This window comes from Hyperolius riggenbachi, chromosome 8 (genome assembly GCF_040937935.1).
Source record: "Hyperolius riggenbachi isolate aHypRig1 chromosome 8, aHypRig1.pri, whole genome shotgun sequence".
Lineage (NCBI taxonomy): Eukaryota > Metazoa > Chordata > Amphibia > Anura > Hyperoliidae > Hyperolius > Hyperolius riggenbachi.
The window spans coordinates 282,557,179-282,579,432 of NC_090653.1; the positions used below are offsets into that span (position 1 = coordinate 282,557,179).

Consider the following 22,254-nt stretch of genomic DNA (forward strand, 5'->3'; position numbering starts at 1 on the left):
CAGTAGTAAAGCAACCACAAGATGCCACCGTAAAACGAAACGTGCTGCAGTGATCTCTATGGTATTTTGTTTTCCTGTATTCATTCTCTCAGTTTTCCTTACTGTTCTAAGTAAGCTGCATTTCCTGATGGTGGTGTATGATCTAACTCTGCATGTTTTTCTTCAGTAAAGAGTTCCAACTTGTTATACTGGGTGCCTATCTGCATGTACAGAACACTCTGCTCCTTCAGTTCTTACTTCTATAAGGCTTTAGTCAACTGCTGCCTATCAGAGACTAGGTAAAGGTCACATGACAAGCACTAAGTGGAAAAACCTCATTAGCATAGGGAGCCTGGCTGTTATTGGCCTGAGGAAGCGTGCTTAGACCCGTGAAACGCGTTGCCTGTGCTTAATAATAAAAATCTTTTGTTGTTACAAAGGTTTTGTTATTTGAGGTAAGCTACCTCCCTTTCTTTCGTTTTTATTTGTTTTTAAAGAATTTTATACACATCAGGGCACCTCTATCACCCATATTGTGCTTATATTCCCCCCGACTTATCCTGTTGGAGGGGTTTAGGCAGACCGCATGCGGTTCACACCACAGGGGACAACTGTCGATTTTCCTAAGCGGGCGACCGCCACCAGGTCTGGCTGCACCACCCCGAGTGGAGTCAAGTTTATGGTCTCCACCTGCTTCTTGTGGTCGGTTGCTCCTCTGCAACCGGCCTTTGTGATTAGTTTTCATTATACCACTTATAGACCTTATACTAAAACATATTATGCTATTGGGCTCCCATTCTTTTTGTGTTTCCTGTGTCTTTTCTCCAGGGTGTCAAGACACCCCTACCATACCAATAATTCTTATCAGCACTGTGGAGTTGGTACAAAAATCAATCATCCAACTCCGACTCTTCAGTTTATTGAGACCACCGAGACTGACTCCAGGTACCCAAAATTGCTCCGACTCCTCGACTCCGACTCCACAGCCCTGGCGCTAAACTCCGCATGCAAGAAGACATCCCCTGGTTGGTTGGCAGACAATCCAGCAACAGGTTAATGTCTGAAGTACCATCTCTCTGCAGAGCTCTGGCTGTGAAGATGAGAATTGCAGATGTGAGTAGCTATAAAGGTAATTTTCTTTATCAGGTCACAGTAACCGGCGCCGGTGATGCCTCCTGAGATTACCGCCTCTCCGAGTCTTCTAGAGAAAAATTTTATTTTTTCTTTTCTGCCGATATCTGTCATCTGTTATTATTATAGCATTACCGGTGACATTACGTGACACTCTCCAGTGTTGGCTCGCTGTAACGCGGGCGTTCACCGTGTCTAGGGATTAACTGCAAACGGTCATTTCCACGGTCGGTCCTTAACCACTTCAGCCCTCAGTCGTTTTCACTTTATGCATCCGAGCAATGCTCACCTCCCATTCATTCGCCAATAATTTTATCGCTACTTATCACAATGAACTGATCTATATCTTGTTTTTTCCGCCACCAATTAGGCTTTTGTTTGGGTGGTACATTTTGCTAAGAGCTACCTTACTGTAAATGCATTTTAACAGGAAGAATAAGAAAAAGACAGAAAATATTAATTATTTCTCAGTTTTCGGCCATTATAGTTTTAAAATAATACATGCCTCCATAATTAAAACCCACGTATTGTATTTGCCCATTTGTCCCGGTTATTACACCGTTTAAATTATGTCCCTATCACAATGCATGGCGACAATATTTTATTTGGAGATGAAAGTGCATTTTTTTCCCCATTTTGCATCCATCACTATTTACAAGCTTATAATAAAAAAATAAATAAAAAAAAACTAGAAATTTTTCATCTTTACATAGATATTTAAAAAGTTTAGACCCTTAGGTAAATATTTGTTGTTTTTTTATTGTAATTTTTTTTTATTATTACATTTTATTTGGGTATTTTTGGGAGGGTGGGATGTAAATACAGTAGTATTTTTTTTAATGTAAATATATGTTTTGTTTATTTATGTACATGTAGTTTTACTTTTTGGCCACAAGATGGCAACCTTAGGTTTGTTTACATGACGTCACTCTAAGTGTAACATGTACGCTTAGAGGGAGGTAGGGGGACGTTGAAGGCAGAAAAAGCAAGGCTTCCGAGAGACGCTGTCGCTTTTTCTGCGGGGGAGAGGAATCAGTGATCGGGCACCATGGCCCGATTCATTGATTCCTGGGCTAACGATCGATCGGCCACAGGAGCTCGCGGGAGCGCACATGGCCTCCTGGACGTAGGACAAAGTGGTTAAAGAGGGATTGTCAGACACAAAATCAAATTCTGTTTACCCACTGCACTGTGTTCATTATGTAGCCTGGAACCTTACCCTGCATTGCAAGCACTCCAATCTACTTAGAAATGTTTCTGCTGTAATAAATCTTATCTCAGTCTGAATAGCTCTATTTGGTACATTGCGGACAAGGAGGAAGCTTGTTATCTACCCTCCCACATTCCTGCTCCTCTCTGATTGGCTGAGGGCAGTTCAGTGTGAAGCTGATGAAAAATGATTTGCTGTGCTCACGTGTTTACAAAGTAAGCTAGCTATGACAGTGCAGAATCTAGGAGTAAGGGTGGAAATGACATCAGGATTGGCTTCTGCCAGAGGAAATCAAGACGGCACATGCTAGGAACAGAATTCTCTTTAGTTACTATATTAAATTCACTGAAATCAAACCGTGAACAGCACAATACATCTGTTATGTAAGTAGTAGTTATCTATTTGTATATGTGTTTTGTCTTTTTTCTGGCATAGTATGACTGACCCTGCTGCTTTAGTAGTGAGCTGTTGACTTTTCCCATCACTGCAGCTCTAGTTTAGTGTCCATTTGGCATGTTTATTTTCCATAGGAAAATTACCATGGTACAACTGTGAGACGGACGAAACATCCTACAGGTGGCGCGCACTGAACACAATGTCAATCAAACGTGGACTACAAGCACCAGTGTCAACACCGCCATAGGAAATCATTGTAGAAGATCCTACAGGTGGCGCGCACTGAACACAATGCCAATCAAACGTGGACTACAAGCACCAGTGTCAACACCGCCATAAGAAATCATTGTAGAAGATCCTACAGGTGGCGCGCACTGAAAACAATGGCAATCAAACGTGGACTACAAGCACCAGTGTCAACACCGCCATAGGAAATCATTGTAGAAGATCCTACAGGTGGCGTGCACTGAACACAATGCCAATCAAACGTGGACTACAAGCACCAGTGTCAACACCGCCATAGGAAATCATTGTAGAAGATCCTACAGGTGGCGTGCACTGAACACAATGCCAATCAAACGTGGACTACAAGCACCACCAGTGTCAACACCGCCATAGGAAATCATTGTAGAAGATCCTACAGGTGGCGCGCACTGAACACAATGCCAATCAAACGTGGACTACAAGCACCACCAGTGTCAACACCGCCATAAGAAATCATTGTAGAAGATCCTACAGGTGGCGCGCACTGAACACAATGCCAATCAAACGTGGACTACAAGCACCACCAGTGTCAACACCGCCATAGGAAATCATTGTAGAAGATCCTACAGGTGGCGCGCACTGAACACAATGCCAATCAAACGTGGACTACAAGCACCACCAGTGTCAACACCGCCATAAGAAATCATTGTAGAAGATCCTACAGGTGGCGCTCACTGAACACAATGCCAATCGTGGACTACAAGCACCACCAGTGCCAACACCGCCATAAGAAATCATTGTAGAAGATCCTACAGGTGGCGCTCACTGAACACAATGCCAATCGTGGACTACAAGCACCACCAGTGCCAACACCGCCATAAGAAATCATTGTAGAAGATCCTACAGGTGGCGCGCACTGAACACAATGCCAAACGTGGACTACAAGCACCAGTGTCAACACCGCCATAAGAAATCATTGTAGAAGATCCTACAGGTGGCGCTCACTGAACACAATGCCAATCGTGGACTACAAGCACCACCAGTGCCAACACCGCCATAAGAAATCATTGTAGAAGATTTGCTCTGCATCACCCATCATTTTCTTGAATGGTGGGCTAGCAGGTAACTGACTGGCATCTCTCTAATCTGTACTGAACTCACCTGCTGGTCTCATTCATCTCTCTTCTCGCTTTTCCTCTGCTGCTCCTCTCAGCTCACAAGGGCAGGACTCTCTAACCCTTTTGTGTCTTGGAATTTGTTATAAATGTTGATTATCGTGTTACATTTGTCACTGTCATCGTTGTGGAGTCGGGACAAAAATCTTCAACTCCAACTCCGACTCATCAGTTTATGAAACCACGACTCCGACTCCGGGTACCCAAAATGGCTCAGACTCCGACTCCTCGACTCCGACTCCTTAGTCTAATATTTAACAGGGCTGTGGATTTTGTACAAAAATCATCCGACCCCCAACTCCTTAGTTTATGAAATCAACGACTCCGACTCCAACTCCGGGTTCCCAAAATTGCCCCGACTCCAACTCCAACTCCACAGCCTGGTCACTGTAATTACTAAATCTGCCAATTCTGTTTTACGTACCATTGTCTATATTTTGTGTATACCACTGTCTATTATTGTGTACCCAATGTTTGTTTCTTACTCTGTACAGCGCCACAGAATATGTTGGTGCGCTATAAATTAATAATTATTACAATAATGGGAAAATTATGGTTATTTTTATTGGATCTAACAAATCATGCATCAAAAAAAAAAAAAAAAAAGTCTATGTAACAAGCATGCTAGGCCTGAACGATTTTAGGAAAAAAATTGAATTGAGCGATTTCTGTCCAAAATCACGATTTCGATTTCATTCATGATTTCCTTCAAATCAAGCATTGTTCCCCTCCTTTCTAGGATATTGCTATTTGAGCCAAATTAGAGCCAAATGAATCCATGCCATGCACTAATGAGGATCAAACAATCCGAAACAGTCTGTATGCATGTTGGATTATTATGGCTCTGTACAAATTAACAAGCTGACACATCATTGCATTCCAGCGGTTCTGGAGGTGTGTTTAGCTTCTAAGGGTACAATGGTTAATTTGCATATATTCAGCAGTGGTGCCTGGGAGACATCTCAAGCTCACTCCAACCTGAATTATCGCAAATTCTTTCTGTTTTAGGAAAGCAAACTTTTGTTTTTCCCCTCCTTTGTGTGCCTCTGTCCCCGTCTCTCTTTGTGCATCCTCTGTGTCTTTGTGTCCCCTCTGGGTCTCTCTCTGTGTCTCCTTTGTCCCCCAAGCTGCGGCAGTGCTGGATATACTTTCCAGCATGAGTCCAGTGATGCCCCTCTATCCACTTTGCCTCCTGCAGGCTCTAATGCACGGCATACTTCCTGTATGTCATGTGACATACAGGAACCAGGAAGTATGCAGAGTACAAGAGCCAGCAGACGGCAAGAGAGGACGGACAGCGTTGGACTAAAAAGGTATGTTTAACACTACCGATGCTGCAGGCCGCACACGCCGGGACTTGGGGTAAGTTTAAAGCCGCTTCTTCAAACTTCCCCAATTCAAAATTCCCTAATGTGGGAATAACGTCATCACAGAAATTGTTGCTGTGACGATTCCAAAATTGTGATCTTGGTGATCGCGATTTCGGTTTAAATTCGATATATCTTTCTGAGTTTGGGAATGAATGGCAAATCACGATATTCATCTGTGCTGCGGCACGCAACCAATGAGAGGCGGAGAAACAGAAGAAGCGGATCCGCTGAACCACTAATCAGCGGCGATAATGAGAGTGACGTGATTGGAGAATTTCCAGTAGTTACATCCTCACATGACCGGATCTGTCTCTGGTCACCTTATTGCTAAAGTCATCTTTCATTCCGCCCCAGAAACAGGAATGTAAATATAAGTACAACGATTTGTGCAATCAATGGAAGGCGTAGACAATTTCCATATACATCAATAACAATTTAACGCACCCGTACAGAACATATTCTTCCCGGATCATTCCTTCCAGCAGAAATCGCTTCCCCTCTTTTAATCCGAGCGGAAATTACCTGACGGCGAATTCAGCAGAACAAAACGTTTGCATGAATTCCGCATACATTTACATAGATTACCTCGTAGGGAAGGGACAGGGCTAAGCGGATGGCTGGGAACAGAAACGTCACAATACAGCATTCAGCAACAGAGGCCGCTACCTAAGGCAGAACTCCAACCTAAATTGAATGGCTGCTGCGCTTCGAAATCACACAAACACTCTAAGCAGCGATCCCCAGAGCGATTGCCACCGCGATTCCAGTGTGTTTGGAAGCGTTATACAGTAAACTGTACAAGAGGCAGGCTTGCCATGATGTTTCTTCATATCCCTCTCCCATTCCTGCCGCTTCCTCATCCCAATCACTTCCTAAAGAGGAGGAAATGGTGGGTTCAAAGGAGGGAACAGATCAGCAAGCCTGCACCCTACTTTTTTTTTTTCTTCCTATGTACATGTACCCGCCACTTACAGTAGGTATTATAATCTACCAACTGTGAAACTTTTAACCCCACGAGGAGATGGGCTAATCCAAACCCGGTCGCAACAAGTTTCAGAGCATAATACAGCGAAGTCCCCACTATCCAACGCCAGCAACCAGTGGGGATGGCTTAATGCTGTATACATGTGCTTGCCGCTTGATTGAGCAATCAGCTGACAGAGCACAACACCCACCCCCCCCCCCTTCCCAGTTAAGCATAAAATACTCACCAAACCTCCAGTGCCATCTTGTAACAATCCTGAAGCTCCTAGTGACATTCCGGTGTCCTCCGAGCACGGCTCCAGGCATGTGTCACCTGACTCGCGTCATGTCATGTGATACATCGATAGACTGCGCGGAGGATGCCGGAAAGCTGCTCAGAGCTACAGAAAGCTTAGACGATGACACTGGAGGCTCCCATTATACCCTCAGGCATACCAGTTAATTGAGACTTCCAGTTGCCTCAGTTCCAGATAACAGGACTATGCTGTACTTAGTTTTTCACCATAGTGCCCCTTTAATGGCAGACTGTGTAACAAATCAGGTCAGGTTTTTGTACCTGGCTTATAGTCTGTTATATTCTCCAGCCAGGAAATTTAGTAGAACAGACCTACAATGTATTCATCTGTGTGAGCTAACTGCAACTTTATGAATACATTTCCAAACACAAATAACATATAAAGTCACACCAGAGGTGAAGTAATGGGGGAGGAGGCTTCTACACTCACCTTGCTGGAACAGAATGTCTGGAGCGAGGTCAGGCTCCTCCCTTCCCAGCGGAGCGCTAATCGTCCTCTGCAGTCTCCTGCACCGCGACCGCCTCTCCTCCATGGGGAGTAGAGGGAGGACCTGGAAGACACAGAGAATCAGAGGTCACATATCTCACAAGATGAACACGCTAACCAACCTCTGTATACCTAATGATAGGTAAAGGAGATCCGCACAATGTCTCAACAATCCATAAGTTTATTCAGGACGTATCCCATGCACATAAAAAAGAAGTACTCCGACTGACATGTTTCGAACCTACATGGTTCTTAATCATAGCCATTTTTTGGTATTTTTAATAATTGTTTTAAATTTGCATGCAAATAGTGTAAAGGCTGATGTGGTAGCCATTCTAGAGGATGCAGGCTTGGGTCACACCCATTTTGGGCGTGGCCAGTCTGACATTCCCCCTGGTTTTGCCCACCATCCTCTATAAAACCTTGTGAATAGGAACCATAAAAAATGGCTATGATTAAGAACCATGTAGGTTCGAAACATGTCAGTCGGAGTACTTCTTTTTTATGTGCATGGGATACGTCCTGAATAAACTTATGGATTGTTGAGACATTGTGCGGATCTCCTTTACCTATCATTGAGTCCGGGCTGGGCAGCCCTAGTTCCAGCACTGTCTCCGTTTTGTGAGTCGAGCGGTATATCTTTTCTTGGTTCTCTGGAGTTTTGTCCATACCGGCTCCTCACGACGATCCAAGGGCACCCATTTAACTACAATTTGATTCTGAGTACTCTTTGTTTTATGGCGTCCAAAGAGCAACGCACCCTTAGAAGTCAAACCACCCAAGGTAAAGACATGTACAAATACATCACCAGAAACAAGATGGATCATGATCCCAAGGTTTCGAACAAACAAATGACATTGACAACAGAGCAGCATAGTACTCGTAAAGATTTACCCACCTTGCCGTTACCTGAGGTTAAGGGAGTGAATGCGCAACAAGGAACCAACTTGCGGAGCGCAGGGAGTGATGCACCAGGAGTAAGTGAGCTTGAGCGTGACCTGACGTCCCGGAGTAGCTGCGACAGGAAGGCGGAAGTGAGACGCGCTGAACCAGCAGTGATACTGGACGCCAGCCGGAGACGCTCTATTGGGACCTATCACGCAAAACCGCCGATCCAGGATTTGGGTGCACGTCCCAAACAACAGTTAGCTGCCACATCTGGGTTTGAACAGGCATCCTCCTCGGTAGTGACCAGTGATGCTCGGCCATACTGTCGGGATCTGGTCAAAGGTCTAATGGAGGATCTGGATCGCGGTATCAGAGCATCTGAAAAGGTAAAGAGACTCTCCATGCATTTCCCGATCTCTGCCTCTGACACATGCCATGTTATCTCTGACTTTAACTGTCCTAATATATCGGGTTCGGGTTCTGGCCCTGCTCCCAAACAGATCACTACTGGTGACGAGGACTTCCGTGTAGGGGAATGGCCTGATAATCCCACTGATTCCACTAATCTGGATTTTGGTCTTAGTGGGGGGTTAGACCTTAATCCTTTAGAAGAAGCCATACAAGCCCTCCAAGATGGCCAACATCAGTATGAGGGGCACATCATTCCCATGCAAGACCTAAACTCTAGCCCAGATCGATATGACAAGTTTGCAGCTGTCTTTTCGAAGAAATCAAATACAGATTTGGTTAGGTCTGATGTGGGTTTGAGGACTGCCTTTCTACAACTAGAGGACATGTTGGGAAAAGAGGTTAGAATTTGGTGGGACTTATCGACTCTCAAGCAGTACGTGGCAGAAAACATCATTCCACGTGGCTTGAGAGTCAAGAAGATTCCAACAACTGTATACAGTGAAGAATTTGTTGTGGAGTGGAATGCTATACTCACGGATTGTTCTCTTAGTCTCATGAGACTGATCATTAAGTATGAAGAAGAGAAATTGGTAGACATTAAGTTAAAAATTACAGAGTTAAATCTGACCATTGCTAAGTCCAATACACTTCAACAGTATGATGAGTTGCATAGTAAAATGTGTGCCAATATAGCACAATTAGAGGCTATGATTACTGAAAATAAAAGAATTAAGTATTTGCGGGACACGGAGGATTATAAACTTAACATGGTTTATGAGTGGGGACGTTGGCAGAGCACATTGAGATCTCCTGGCGTGGGTTCTAGGAGGTCACGCTCGAGAAATAGGAGAAAAGTTAGCTTTCCGGAGGATTCTCGTCCCGTAAATTCTGGGGCTGCACCAGATGTCGAAGCTAGCGCCTTGCAATCAGGATCCATTTCTCTTCCCTCAATGGCCACCCAGAAAATTCCCTCCATGCATGTGCAGTCTAATTTGACACACAATTTTTCTTCAAAAAACACACGAAACCCCCCGACATATTACCGGAGGCCCAAGAGACACCCCAAGAGAGGGGGCAGAGGAGGAGAACCCGTAGGGCAGGGCTAAGACACAATATCAAATACAAGCACAGCTCTAGTACAGGTTTTTGTGGGGTCCCTGTCCCCACCAATGTAGTCAATTTATCTGATTATGTCTTTTCAGAAGCAGAACTTAGTGTATTGGCCAAGGGTCTGTCCTTCTCTCCGGTCCATCATTTTAATATTTTTGACACTCTTTTAGATACCAACAGATTCATTAGATCATTATTGTTAAGGAAACATTTTAGAACTTCCGGGGAGAATCAGAGTGAAAGGTTTCTGCAATCCGAGGCTGGTTTACCTGACATAGGAAACTTCCAAGATGTATGTGCCAGATCGACACTTGATTTCTTGATGTCTGAGGGCACAGGGTTAGTTTCCGTGAATGATGTACAGCCTGTGAAGATCAGAAACCCAGACTTCTACCCCTTTACAGCCCGAACCCCGTCTGTTGATATGTTCCAAGAGCTAGTAGAACAGGAATTAGTTAAGTTGGCAGAGCAGAGAGACCATAAAGTGAGGCATAATTTAACCAAAGCAGAATCTCTGGCCATAAAGAGTTTGCAAGATAACACCAATGTTATCATACGGAATGCGGACAAGGGGGGGGCAGTGGTCATCCTCAACAGGTCAGATTACCAAGCAGAGGCCCTAAGACAAATAGAAGATCCTGGTACATACACTCGACTTTCTGGAGACCCCACAGTTGAGTTTCAGAAACAACTGTTTGGCCTGTTGAGGTATGGTGAGAGTCTGGGGGTTTTGGATCGGAGACTGGTGGAGTATTTAGGGGTCCAATCCCCCATTGTTCCAGTGTTCCACCATCTTCCTAAGATCCATAAGCCGGGCGCTCGCCCGGAGGGCAGGCCCATTGTTGCTGGGATCGGCTCTCTGGGTGAGCGCCTGAGCGATTGGGTAGATTCTCTATTGCAGCCCCTAGTCAAGAGGTTGCCTGGATATCTTAGGGATTCTAAGCATCTGCTAGCCAGCATGGAAAATTTAACTTGGGAGAATAGTTACAGCTGGCTGACAATAGATGTCAAATCCCTCTACTCTTGTATCCCCCATCATTTGGCTCTCACGTCACTTCAATATCATCTAGAGAGATACTCGGACTATCCTTCGGATCTCCGTTTATTTCTCTGTACTGCTGTGGAATATCTCCTGGCCCGCAATTACTTTATGTTTGACGGCGCCTTCTATCTCCAGGGGTGTGGGGCCTCCATGGGGGCGAAGTTCTCCCCATCCCTGGCTAATCTCTACATGGGGTGGTGGGAGGAGTTCCACATTTTTGGAGATGGGGGGCGCCCGAAGACGGGGGTTGCGTGGTACGGGAGATTTATAGACGATATTTTGATTGTCTGGGAAACTGATCGAACTGAGGCTGATGCTTTTGTTGCCCAGCTGAATAACAATAAGTGTAATCTTAAGTTTACCCATGAGTGGCAGCAGGTTAGTATAAATTATCTGGACCTGACCTTATGGGGAGATGGAAACAGTGGGGTTGTCCACACCAGGACCTTCAGAAAGTCTTGTGCTGGCAACTCCATCTTGCGGGCCAATAGTTGTCACCCCTCCCATACGGTCCGAGCAATTCCTGTCGGTGAATTTATTCGGGCCAGGCGGAATTGCTCGGATGTAGACAGTTTGAGCCAAGAATTTGATACAGTAGAGCAGCGTTTACTGGCGAGGGGGTATCCAAAATGGAATATAAATAAAGCAAGAGCTAGAGCTAATACTACCCCTAGGGAACAGTTTATTAGACAGGGCGGATCCAATAGGAGGAGGGGTAATGAAAAACCCGTTTTCGTCACAACTTATAGTGTGGAATTTCATCAGGTGACGAATATTGTGAAGAAGTACTTGCCCATTTTGGAGGGGGATGGGGACCTACAGCCTTTTCTCCGAGAGGGAGTTGGCTTTGCAAGTAGAAGGGCGCCCACTTTGGGAAGCCTTCTGTCACCTAGCTTATTTAAATCCCCCTTGAGACCTCCAACTTGGCTGGCTGTTAAAGGATCCTTTAGATGTGGGGGGGCATCTTGTCACTATTGTTTTGCGCACACCAAAACCCGCACTATAGTTTCCCTCTCTAATGGACATGTTTCCCCCATCAAACATTTCATAAATTGTGATACCAAAAATGTCATATACTTGATTACTTGTGATATCTGTTCTGTTCAGTATGTAGGCTGTACTACCAGGGCTCTTAAAGCTCGCATTGCTGAACATTATTTGGGGGCCGGTTGGCTCACAAATAGTATTTCAAATGTGGCGAAACATTTTCGTCTGGCACATGGGGGCAACATGTCCGGTTTTCGTTTTCAGGGCATTGAGAGGGTATTCCTGCCTAAAAGGGGGGGAGATTTACTGGCCTTGATTCGGAAGAGAGAAGCCTTGTGGATTTTCCGATTGGGGACCAGGGCTCCCCTTGGTTTGAATGCCAGGTGGGATTTAGCCTTGGTGACCGGATAGCTATCATTGTACTTAAGTTTTGTTATCCGGCTGACCTCTGGAGTCATCAGGATGTAGGTTGGTTAGTATCCAACTATTTCTAGCTGTGTCTTTTGCCTTCAACCCTGAGTGTGGTGTGTTGTTTGGGGTTTTTATTCATTATTTGGTATTTTTAATAATTGTTTTAAATTTGCATGCAAATAGTGTAAAGGCTGATGTGGTAGCCATTCTAGAGGATGCAGGCTTGGGTCACACCCATTTTGGGCGTGGCCAGTCTGACATTCCCCCTGGTTTTGCCCACCATCCTCTATAAAACCTTGTGAATAGGAACCATAAAAAATGGCTATGATTAAGAACCATGTAGGTTCGAAACATGTCAGTCGGAGTACTTCTTTTTTATGTGCATGGGATACGTCCTGAATAAACTTATGGATTGTTGAGACATTGTGCGGATCTCCTTTACCTATCATTGAGTCCGGGCTGGGCAGCCCTAGTTCCAGCACTGTCTCCGTTTTGTGAGTCGAGCGGTATATCTTTTCTTGGTTCTCTGTATACCTACAAGTAAAACATCAAACTATCAGGATAATAAGGAACACTGAAGTCTCCTAAAAATCAGCTTTTATTATAAAATCCTCTTTAACATTACTGCCCTAACTAAATCCCTGCGGCTGAAATCCCCCCTAACTCCCTCTCCCCCGCAAAATCCACGACATTCTTGGTCGTGGATTTTGCTGCTGTAGGAGGCAGAGCTTTCAGCTGCAGCTCTGCCTCCTTGTGCGTCTATCAGCAGCGGATCTCCGCCTCTCCCCCGCCCCTCTCAGTGAAGGAAGACAGAGGGGCGGGCTGAGGCGGCCATGCGGCGCTGACAGATGCGCTGAGAGGCAGGGCTGCAGCTCATAGCTCTGCCTCCTTGTGCGTCTATCAGCAGCGGATCTCCGCCTCTCCCCCGCCCCTCTCAGTGAAGGAAGACTGAGAGGGGCGGGCTGAGGCGGCGATGCGGCGCTGACAGATGCGCTGAGAGGCAGGGCTGCAGCTCATAGCTCTGCCTCTCACGGAAGCGCTGCCCGGATTGTCCCCAGGGGAGTTAGGGGGGATTTCGTTAGATTACAGCGGCAGGGATGCAGCGTTTTAGTTAGGGCAGTAATGTTAAAGAGGGTTTTGTAATGAAAAGATAAATTCCGACATGTCGGATCACCGGTCGATCGTTTTGCTGCTCGATTTGTCATTGAAGTGAATTGAAAAAAAGATAAGAAAAAGGAGCAGAAGATAAGAGAATACCCATGTATTCCAAGCATAACTCTGTAACCACCACCCAAAAACATGTGCTTCCCTCTGAACATTTACTGCACCTGTAAAGCTGGCCATACACTAGGCTGATTCCCGCCAGATCACTGGGATCGAATCTGCTGTCACATCGTTCCCGCTACACGCCGAATTTCGATCTATTTCGTCTGATCCCGTCGATCGCTCCGTGCGGAAAATTACCGTCGATCGCCCGCGGGTAGGGAGCGCATCGCTAGCGGCGTTCAAGTGCCCGACGACCGACGCAATAGAGCAGCAATACATTACCTGCTCCGCCGGCGCGACTACCCCTGGTCACCGCTGCTCCGTGTCCGCGCTGGTCTCCGGGTCTTCACTTCTTCCTGCCCGGCAGGAAGTTTGAACAGTAGAGGGCGCATCTGATGGCAAATCGACCAGTGTATGGCTACCTTAACAGGGTGACTTCTCTATGATCATAATAAGGCTCTCCACCCATATCAACAGATCAGGCTTGGGTGGAACTCTGCATGGTGGTAATAAAGGTGGCCATACACTTATAGATTTGCAGCAGATTTGACTATCAGATAGATTTCTGTCAAATGCCTATCAAGTGGAATCTGACAGGAATCTGTCTAATGTGTGCCACGCACTAGAAACAGATTTCCAATAGATTTCAGAATGAAATCTATTGGAAATCTATCTAATGCCTAGTACACACCATACAATTTTCCGTTCGATTTTTCTGTTATATTTACTGTTAGATTATTTTCTGTAATGGTTTATACACACCTACCAACTAGTATCTATCCAAACCATCTGCCAAACTTTTCTAAGCCCCATACACGCACTCAACAGCGGTCTTTTATGCAGCAAAATTGTCAAACAGCTTTTGTTGTGAAACAAGTTGAAACAAATAAAAAAAGTATTTTGCCACTGTTCAAAAAGCTGATAAGACTCATAAGAAGTCAATCCAACAGCTGGATTGACTTGTTATCAGTCTTATCAGCTGTTTGAATAAAGCAAAATACTTTTTTTTAGTTGTTTTAACTTTTTTCACAACAAAAGTTGTATGGGGCTTAACAGACAAGTTTAGCAGATAGTTGGACAGATGGTAGGTGTGTATGAACCTTAACAGAAAATCTAACAGAAGATTGTATGGTGTGTACCTAGCATTAATGCATTATTGGATCATTAGATCCAATGCAAGTGCAACTCTACAGGCCATCGATCTGCTGCCAGCAGCAGATCGACCTAGATTTTCCATCCTGTCAGATCAAATTGATCGATTAGTAGATTTGATAGAATTGATTTCCGATCGATTCCATAGAATCGATCAATATATGGCTAAAATCGAGCAGTGTATGGGCCCCTTTAGGCTCTGCTCTCCACCCATATCAGCAGATCAGGCTTGGGTGGACCTCTGTATGGTGATAATAAGGCTCTGCTCTACACCAATAACAGCAGATCAGGCTTGGGTGGACCTCTGTATGGTGATAATAAGGCTCTGCTCTCCACCCATAACAGCAGATAAGGCCTAAGTGGACATTTGAGCTTTCTAGCCCTCTTCCTCGGCAGCCCTCATCAGACAAGCTTCTCTGCACCGCAGGACAATGACAGATAATGTCTACCTGGGGCTGAAGAAGTGTAATGTGGCTCTGCAGCAATTATGGGCTTGTGCAATGTTATCCTCCTCATAATACGGAGGTAATGAGTTCTGACAAGTGCAAGAGCGACCGCTCAACTGCGCAAAACAACCTTCATCCTCTCAAACCCTCTGGGGCTCCAATTATGCAAACATAACATTTATTTTAACCCGCTCAGCAATCTCTGAACCGCAACACTGATAGTTATGTAGAAATAAATCCTGGTTTATTGGGATTACAGAGTGAGAGGATGCACAGGAGCGCTGTGGAGTCGGTACAAAAATTATCCATTTCCTCAGTGTATGAATCCACCGACTCCACGTACCTAAAACTGCTCCGACTCCTCGACTCCAACTCCACAGCCCTGATGCCCAGGAGGGCATGCCACACTAAGGAGAAACCTGGAGATCACAATCTAAGGAGACTACACAGCACGGCCACCAACAAGTCATCTGCCAGCAAAAAGTAACCTAATTTCATTTCCATTTCATTTCTCTTCCCTTTTTCCTGCACTAATTATCTGTTTTTTCTTACATAACCCAACTTTTACATTGTCCATCTTTCCCAGACAGAAGGTTAAAGCACCCCAGCCTGGAGGAGGAAGTATTACAGCCTGAAGGAGGACGTATCCCAGCCTGAAGGAGGAAGTATCCCTGCCTGAAGGAGGAAGTATCCCTGCCAGGAGCAGGAAGTATCCCAGCATGAAGCAGGAAGTATCCCAGCATGAAGCAGGAAGTATCCCAGCATGAAGCAGGAAGTATCCCAGCTTGGAGCAGGAAGTATCCCTGCCTGGAGCAGGAAGTATCCCTGCCTGGAGCAGGAAGTATCCCTGCCTGGAGCAGGAAGTATCCCTGCCTGGAGCAGGAAGTATCCCAGCCTGGAGGAGTAAGTATCCCAGCCTGGAGGAGTAAGTATCCCAGCCTGGAGGAGGAAGTATCCCAGCCTGGAGCAGGAAGTATCCCAGCCTGGAGCAGGAAGTATCCCAGCCTGGAGCAGGAAATACCCCAGCCTGGAGCAGGAAATACCCCAGCCTGGAGCAGGTAGTATCCCTGCCTGGAGCAGGAAGTATCCCAGCCTGAAGCAGGAAGTATCCCAGCCTGAAGCAGGAAGTACCTCTGACTGAAGGAGGAATTATCCCAGCCTGGAGCAGGAAGTATCCCAGCCTGAAGCAGGAAGTATCCCAGCCTGAAGGTGGAAGTATTCTAGCCTGTGCAGGAAGTATTCCAGCCTGGAGGTGGAAGTATCCCAGCCTGGAGGAGGAAGTATCCCAGCCTGGAGCAGGAAGTATCCCAGCCTGGAGCAGGAAGTATCCCAGCCTGGAGCAGGAAGTATCCCAGCCTGGAGCAGGAAGTATCCCAGCCTGGAGGAGGAAGTATCCCAGCCTGGAGCAGGAAGTATCCCAGCCTGGAGCAGGAAGTATCCCAGCCTGGAGCAGGAAGTATCCCAGCCTGGAGGAGGAAGTATCCCAGCCTGGAGGAGGAAGTATCCCAGCCTGGAGCAGGAAGTATCCCAGCCTGGAGCAGGAAGTATCCCAGCCTGGAGGAGGAAGTATCCCAGCCTGGAGGAGGAAGTATCCCAGCCTGGAGCAGGAAGTATCCCAGCCTGGAGCAGGAAGTATCCCAGCCTGGAGCAGGAAGTATCCCAGCCTGAAGGAGGAAGTATCCCAGCCTGAAGGAGGAAGTATCCCAGTCTGCAGCAGGAAGTACCCCTGCCTGGAGCAGGAAGGATCTCAGCCTGGAGCAGGAAGTACCCCTGCCTGTAGGAGGATATGGTTCACAGCCTGAATACACACATTCAGCACTCCGTTCTGCTGTTCCGTGCTGAATGTGTGGAAGTAGAAAGAGTCCCCAGTGTCCGCCTTCTGGGCACAATTATCTCCAATGACCTGAGGTGGAAAGCCAACACTGCCTCAACACAGAGGAAAGCCCAACAGAGGCTTTTCTTTCTCCGACAACTGAAAACGTTCGGTATTGCCCAAAAGCTTCTGACAAACTTCTACTCCGCCACAATCGAATCTGTCCGATGCTCGTCCATCCTGGTGTGGTACGCCAGCTCCTCCGCCAGCGACAGGCTCAAACTGCAGAGGGTCATTAGATCAGCGAAGAAGATCATCGGGAGACCTCTTCCCACTCTAGACCTCCTCTACCACTTTAGGCTGAACTCCAGAGCTTTAAAGATCACCAACGACCCCTCACACACGGGCTACCGCTTCTTTAGTCAGCTCCCCTCGAGACGAAGGCATCCGATCCATCTTCACCAGGACCTCAAGACATAAGAACAGTTTCTTTCCCTCGGCTGTCAACTTTCTGAACTCTCTCCATGGAAATGCCCATCCCCACCCCAAATATCATGCCCGCACTGAGGCACTCTGCATATAGACGATGCTCCAGCTTAAGTGTATTTTTTGGTTATTTGCTTTGTTTTGGTGTGGTTACTTATGCCACATTGTCTCCCTCTGTATAAATGCTATATAATGTTCTGTTCCTACTGCATGTCCTGTCCTGTAACTGTAACTATTTCATGTATCAGCACCCCTCTATGTGCCAAACCCAATTCCGGGCACGTCCCATTCGTGCTTGGCGAAAATAAAGATTCTGATTCTGAATGTGTGTGTTCAGATTGACGAACCACATAATGCCGAATACGAACACCAACACTAGTATTAGAATAATAATACTAACATTCATATAGTGCTTTTATGGGTGCGCGCAATAGGACATCCTGCGGTGTTACAGAGCCTTGCCTAAGGACTCCTTACTAAATAGGAGCTGCCTTACTGAACAGGAAGAGCTGAGATTGGAACCCTGGTCTCCTGTGTCAGAGGTGGAACCCTTAAAACTATCCAGTCACTACCCGGTCCCCAAATCATACCTCCTTTTCTCTTTCTTTTCTTCTTCTCAAACCGCCCCTCCCCCCAGCCCATCATCTTCACCGCTCTCTCTTGTGACATTTATGAAAATTGTGGAATGTTATTGAGCACTGCGGGACATCCATGCAAATTTCAGAATACTTGAAAATATTGCAGATTGTGTTGTCTGTATTGTGAAGCCGTATTATAACCTGTCAGCCATCAGTAAGGGCCCTTTTCCACCACCTGGCTGAATCGCAAAAACGCAAACCGCTAGCGATTTTACAATCGCTACGGTTTGCTTTTTAATATAGGAATCGCGGTAGGTCATTTCCACTACCGCGATTCGTTTTTGCCGGGAACGCGAACGCGCGCGGAGCGATATTTGCCGCGATTTTGCTATGCAGTGCATAGCATAGCAAAATCGCGGCCGCGAACGTCGGGGAATCGCCGGTAATTGCGATTCAGCAATCGCTAGCGTTCAGCGTGAACGCTAGCGATTGCTAGTGGAAAAGGGCCCTTACAGCACAAAGTTCTGAATAGGACCTGTTAACTTTGTTGGCTAACATTCAGGTAAGCTTCCGCTCTAAAGCCTCATCTACACGCGTAGATGAGGCGGCGATCCGGCGGCTCGATTAGCCGCCGGATCGCCTCTTCCGCGTACCCGCCGCGTCCCCGCTCGTGCGCCGGATTCGATACCCGCTCGTCCCCGCCGGCGCCACTTATCTTCCGCTCGATTCCCTGCCATTGTTCCCTCGCGGGGAACGAGCAGGGAATCGGCGGTGGGGAGATCCGTCCTGTGGGATCTTATCAATCGAGCCGCGTCAGCGCTTATCTTCCACCTTCCCCCAAGCATTCTGGGAGATCAGGTGTTTCTGTCCACTTCACAACTCTCAGTGAACAAACACTGCACAGAAAAGCACCTGCCAGCTGTAAAGATGTCGCCACCTGTGATACATTTTAGAATGTAAATCAGGATGAGGAAATATTTTATGAGGGAACACTAATTTATAAATGAATATCATAAAATAGTAAGGAAGAGGGGATCTGAAGTGAGAGGTATACGGAGGCTGCCATATTTATTTCCTTTTAAAGTGGACCTAAACTCTTGCACAGAACAGAGAGCAGAGAGCTTTTAGAGCAGAGAGGAAGTTCTGCTTTAAACAATACCAGTTGCCTGGCAGTCTTGCTGATCTCTCTGGCTGCATTAGTGTCTGAATCACATAGCTGAAACAAGCATGCGGCTAAGTCAGAAACACCTGATCTGCATGCTTGTTCAGGCTCTGTGGCTAAAGTATTAGAGGCAGAGGATCAGCAGGACAGCCAGGCAATCTGCATTGTTTAAAAGGAAATAAATATGTCAGCCTCCATACCCCTCGCACTTCAAGCATCCTATAAGTTAGTTGTGAGAGATCGCGGAAAAGCCGCCGCATGTGCTACTGAGCAGGCGGCTGACTCCACGTCCAGTGCGGCGGTTTGCACGCATAAGCGTGTGTTTGGTAGCAGGGCAGAACGCGGAAAAGCCGCCGCATGCAACAACAGTAAGGCGGCTGGTTCCGCGTCCAGTGCGGCGGTTTGCACACGGCAGCGTGTGTCTGGTGTGGCTGAGTCTGTTAGTGCACATAGGCTTAGGAATACACGCGCACGCTGAGAGGCAGAATTCTTATACTAAGCAGGAAGAGTCAGCTGACCACGCCGATCAGCTGACTCCAGAGCAGGATACTATTGGTTGATCAATTAGGGGTGGTGCTGGAGAGCACTACTCCATATATAGTTCCTGCTGGTCACTTGCAAGTTGTCTGCCGTTGCGATCACTACGTGGAAGCACTCAGACCTAGTCAGATCCTTCAGGGTGTTTGAACCAGGTGGACCTGGGAATTCACACTTAGCCAGATTATTTGAATTGTATTCTGTTTATGCTTAAGCTAGTTCCAGGGTGTAGAGACCAAGGACCTCACACCCAGCTTAGGGAACTGTGTTATCATCTGTGTTATACCTCAAGCTAGTTCCAGAGTGTAGAGACCAAGGACCGCACACCCAGCTTAGGAAACTGTACTACCATCTGTGTTATCTTTCAGACTAGTTCCAGGGTGCTGAGACTACGGACCTCGCACCCAGTCTAGGGAACTGTATTATCATCTGTGTATACTTCATACTAGTTCTGGGGAAGCCTGGAGCAGGTAGTATCCCTGCCTGGAGCAGGAAGTATCCCAGCCTGAAGCAGGAAGTATCCCAGCCTGAAGCAGGAAGTACCTCTGACTGAAGGAGGAATTATCCCAGCCTGGAGCAGGAAGTATCCCAGCCTGAAGCAGGAAGTATCCCAGCCTGAAGGTGGAAGTATTCTAGCCTGTGCAGGAAGTATTCCAGCCTGGAGGTGGAAGTATCCCAGCCTGGAGGAGGAAGTATCCCAGCCTGGAGCAGGAAGTATCCCAGCCTGGAGCAGGAAGTATCCCAGCCTGGAGCAGGAAGTATCCCAGCCTGGAGCAGGAAGTATCCCAGCCTGGAGGAGGAAGTATCCCAGCCTGGAGCAGGAAGTATCCCAGCCTGGAGCAGGAAGTATCCCAGCCTGGAGCAGGAAGTATCCCAGCCTGGAGGAGGAAGTATCCCAGCCTGGAGGAGGAAGTATCCCAGCCTGGAGCAGGAAGTATCCCAGCCTGGAGCAGGAAGTATCCCAGCCTGGAGGAGGAAGTATCCCAGCCTGGAGGAGGAAGTATCCCAGCCTGGAGCAGGAAGTATCCCAGCCTGGAGCAGGAAGTATCCCAGCCTGGAGCAGGAAGTATCCCAGCCTGAAGGAGGAAGTATCCCAGCCTGAAGGAGGAAGTATCCCAGTCTGCAGCAGGAAGTACCCCTGCCTGGAGCAGGAAGGATCTCAGCCTGGAGCAGGAAGTACCCCTGCCTGTAGGAGGATATGGTTCACAGCCTGAATACACACATTCAGCACTCCGTTCTGCTGTTCCGTGCTGAATGTGTGGAAGTAGAAAGAGTCCCCAGTGTCCGCCTTCTGGGCACAATTATCTCCAATGACCTGAGGTGGAAAGCCAACACTGCCTCAACACAGAGGAAAGCCCAACAGAGGCTTTTCTTTCTCCGACAACTGAAAACGTTCGGTATTGCCCAAAAGCTTCTGACAAACTTCTACTCCGCCACAATCGAATCTGTCCGATGCTCGTCCATCCTGGTGTGGTACGCCAGCTCCTCCGCCAGCGACAGGCTCAAACTGCAGAGGGTCATTAGATCAGCGAAGAAGATCATCGGGAGACCTCTTCCCACTCTAGACCTCCTCTACCACTTTAGGCTGAACTCCAGAGCTTTAAAGATCACCAACGACCCCTCACACACGGGCTACCGCTTCTTTAGTCAGCTCCCCTCGAGACGAAGGCATCCGATCCATCTTCACCAGGACCTCAAGACATAAGAACAGTTTCTTTCCCTCGGCTGTCAACTTTCTGAACTCTCTCCATGGAAATGCCCATCCCCACCCCAAATATCATGCCCGCACTGAGGCACTCTGCATATAGACGATGCTCCAGCTTAAGTGTATTTTTTGGTTATTTGCTTTGTTTTGGTGTGGTTACTTATGCCACATTGTCTCCCTCTGTATAAATGCTATATAATGTTCTGTTCCTACTGCATGTCCTGTCCTGTAACTGTAACTATTTCATGTATCAGCACCCCTCTATGTGCCAAACCCAATTCCGGGCACGTCCCATTCGTGCTTGGCGAAAATAAAGATTCTGATTCTGAATGTGTGTGTTCAGATTGACGAACCACATAATGCCGAATACGAACACCAACACTAGTATTAGAATAATAATACTAACATTCATATAGTGCTTTTATGGGTGCGCGCAATAGGACATCCTGCGGTGTTACAGAGCCTTGCCTAAGGACTCCTTACTAAATAGGAGCTGCCTTACTGAACAGGAAGAGCTGAGATTGGAACCCTGGTCTCCTGTGTCAGAGGTGGAACCCTTAAAACTATCCAGTCACTACCCGGTCCCCAAATCATACCTCCTTTTCTCTTTCTTTTCTTCTTCTCAAACCGCCCCTCCCCCCAGCCCATCATCTTCACCGCTCTCTCTTGTGACATTTATGAAAATTGTGGAATGTTATTGAGCACTGCGGGACATCCATGCAAATTTCAGAATACTTGAAAATATTGCAGATTGTGTTGTCTGTATTGTGAAGCCGTATTATAACCTGTCAGCCATCAGTAAGGGCCCTTTTCCACCACCTGGCTGAATCGCAAAAACGCAAACCGCTAGCGATTTTACAATCGCTACGGTTTGCTTTTTAATATAGGAATCGCGGTAGGTCATTTCCACTACCGCGATTCGTTTTTGCCGGGAACGCGAACGCGCGCGGAGCGATATTTGCCGCGATTTTGCTATGCAGTGCATAGCATAGCAAAATCGCGGCCGCGAACGTCGGGGAATCGCCGGTA

The 22,254-nt window shown here is 46.9% G+C and overlaps 1 protein-coding gene across 2 annotated transcripts in view; it reads right to left on the bottom strand.

The window, feature by feature from the left end:
• DAB2IP (DAB2 interacting protein) overlaps positions 1–22,254 on the bottom strand; it is a 974,997-nt gene that overhangs the window by 942,827 nt on the left and 9,916 nt on the right. The window contains exons 1-2 of one of the 2 annotated variants that reach the window (XM_068249024.1): positions 7,801–7,887; positions 7,175–7,295 (exon numbers count right to left, since the gene is read on the bottom strand). In XM_068249024.1, the coding sequence (XP_068105125.1) occupies positions 7,175–7,277 (103 nt within the window). In that variant the 5' untranslated portion in view covers positions 7,278–7,295; positions 7,801–7,887. Of the gene's footprint in view, positions 1–7,174; positions 7,296–7,800; positions 7,888–22,254 lie in introns of those variants that run through there. The other variant, XM_068249025.1, reaches the window with a different exon arrangement.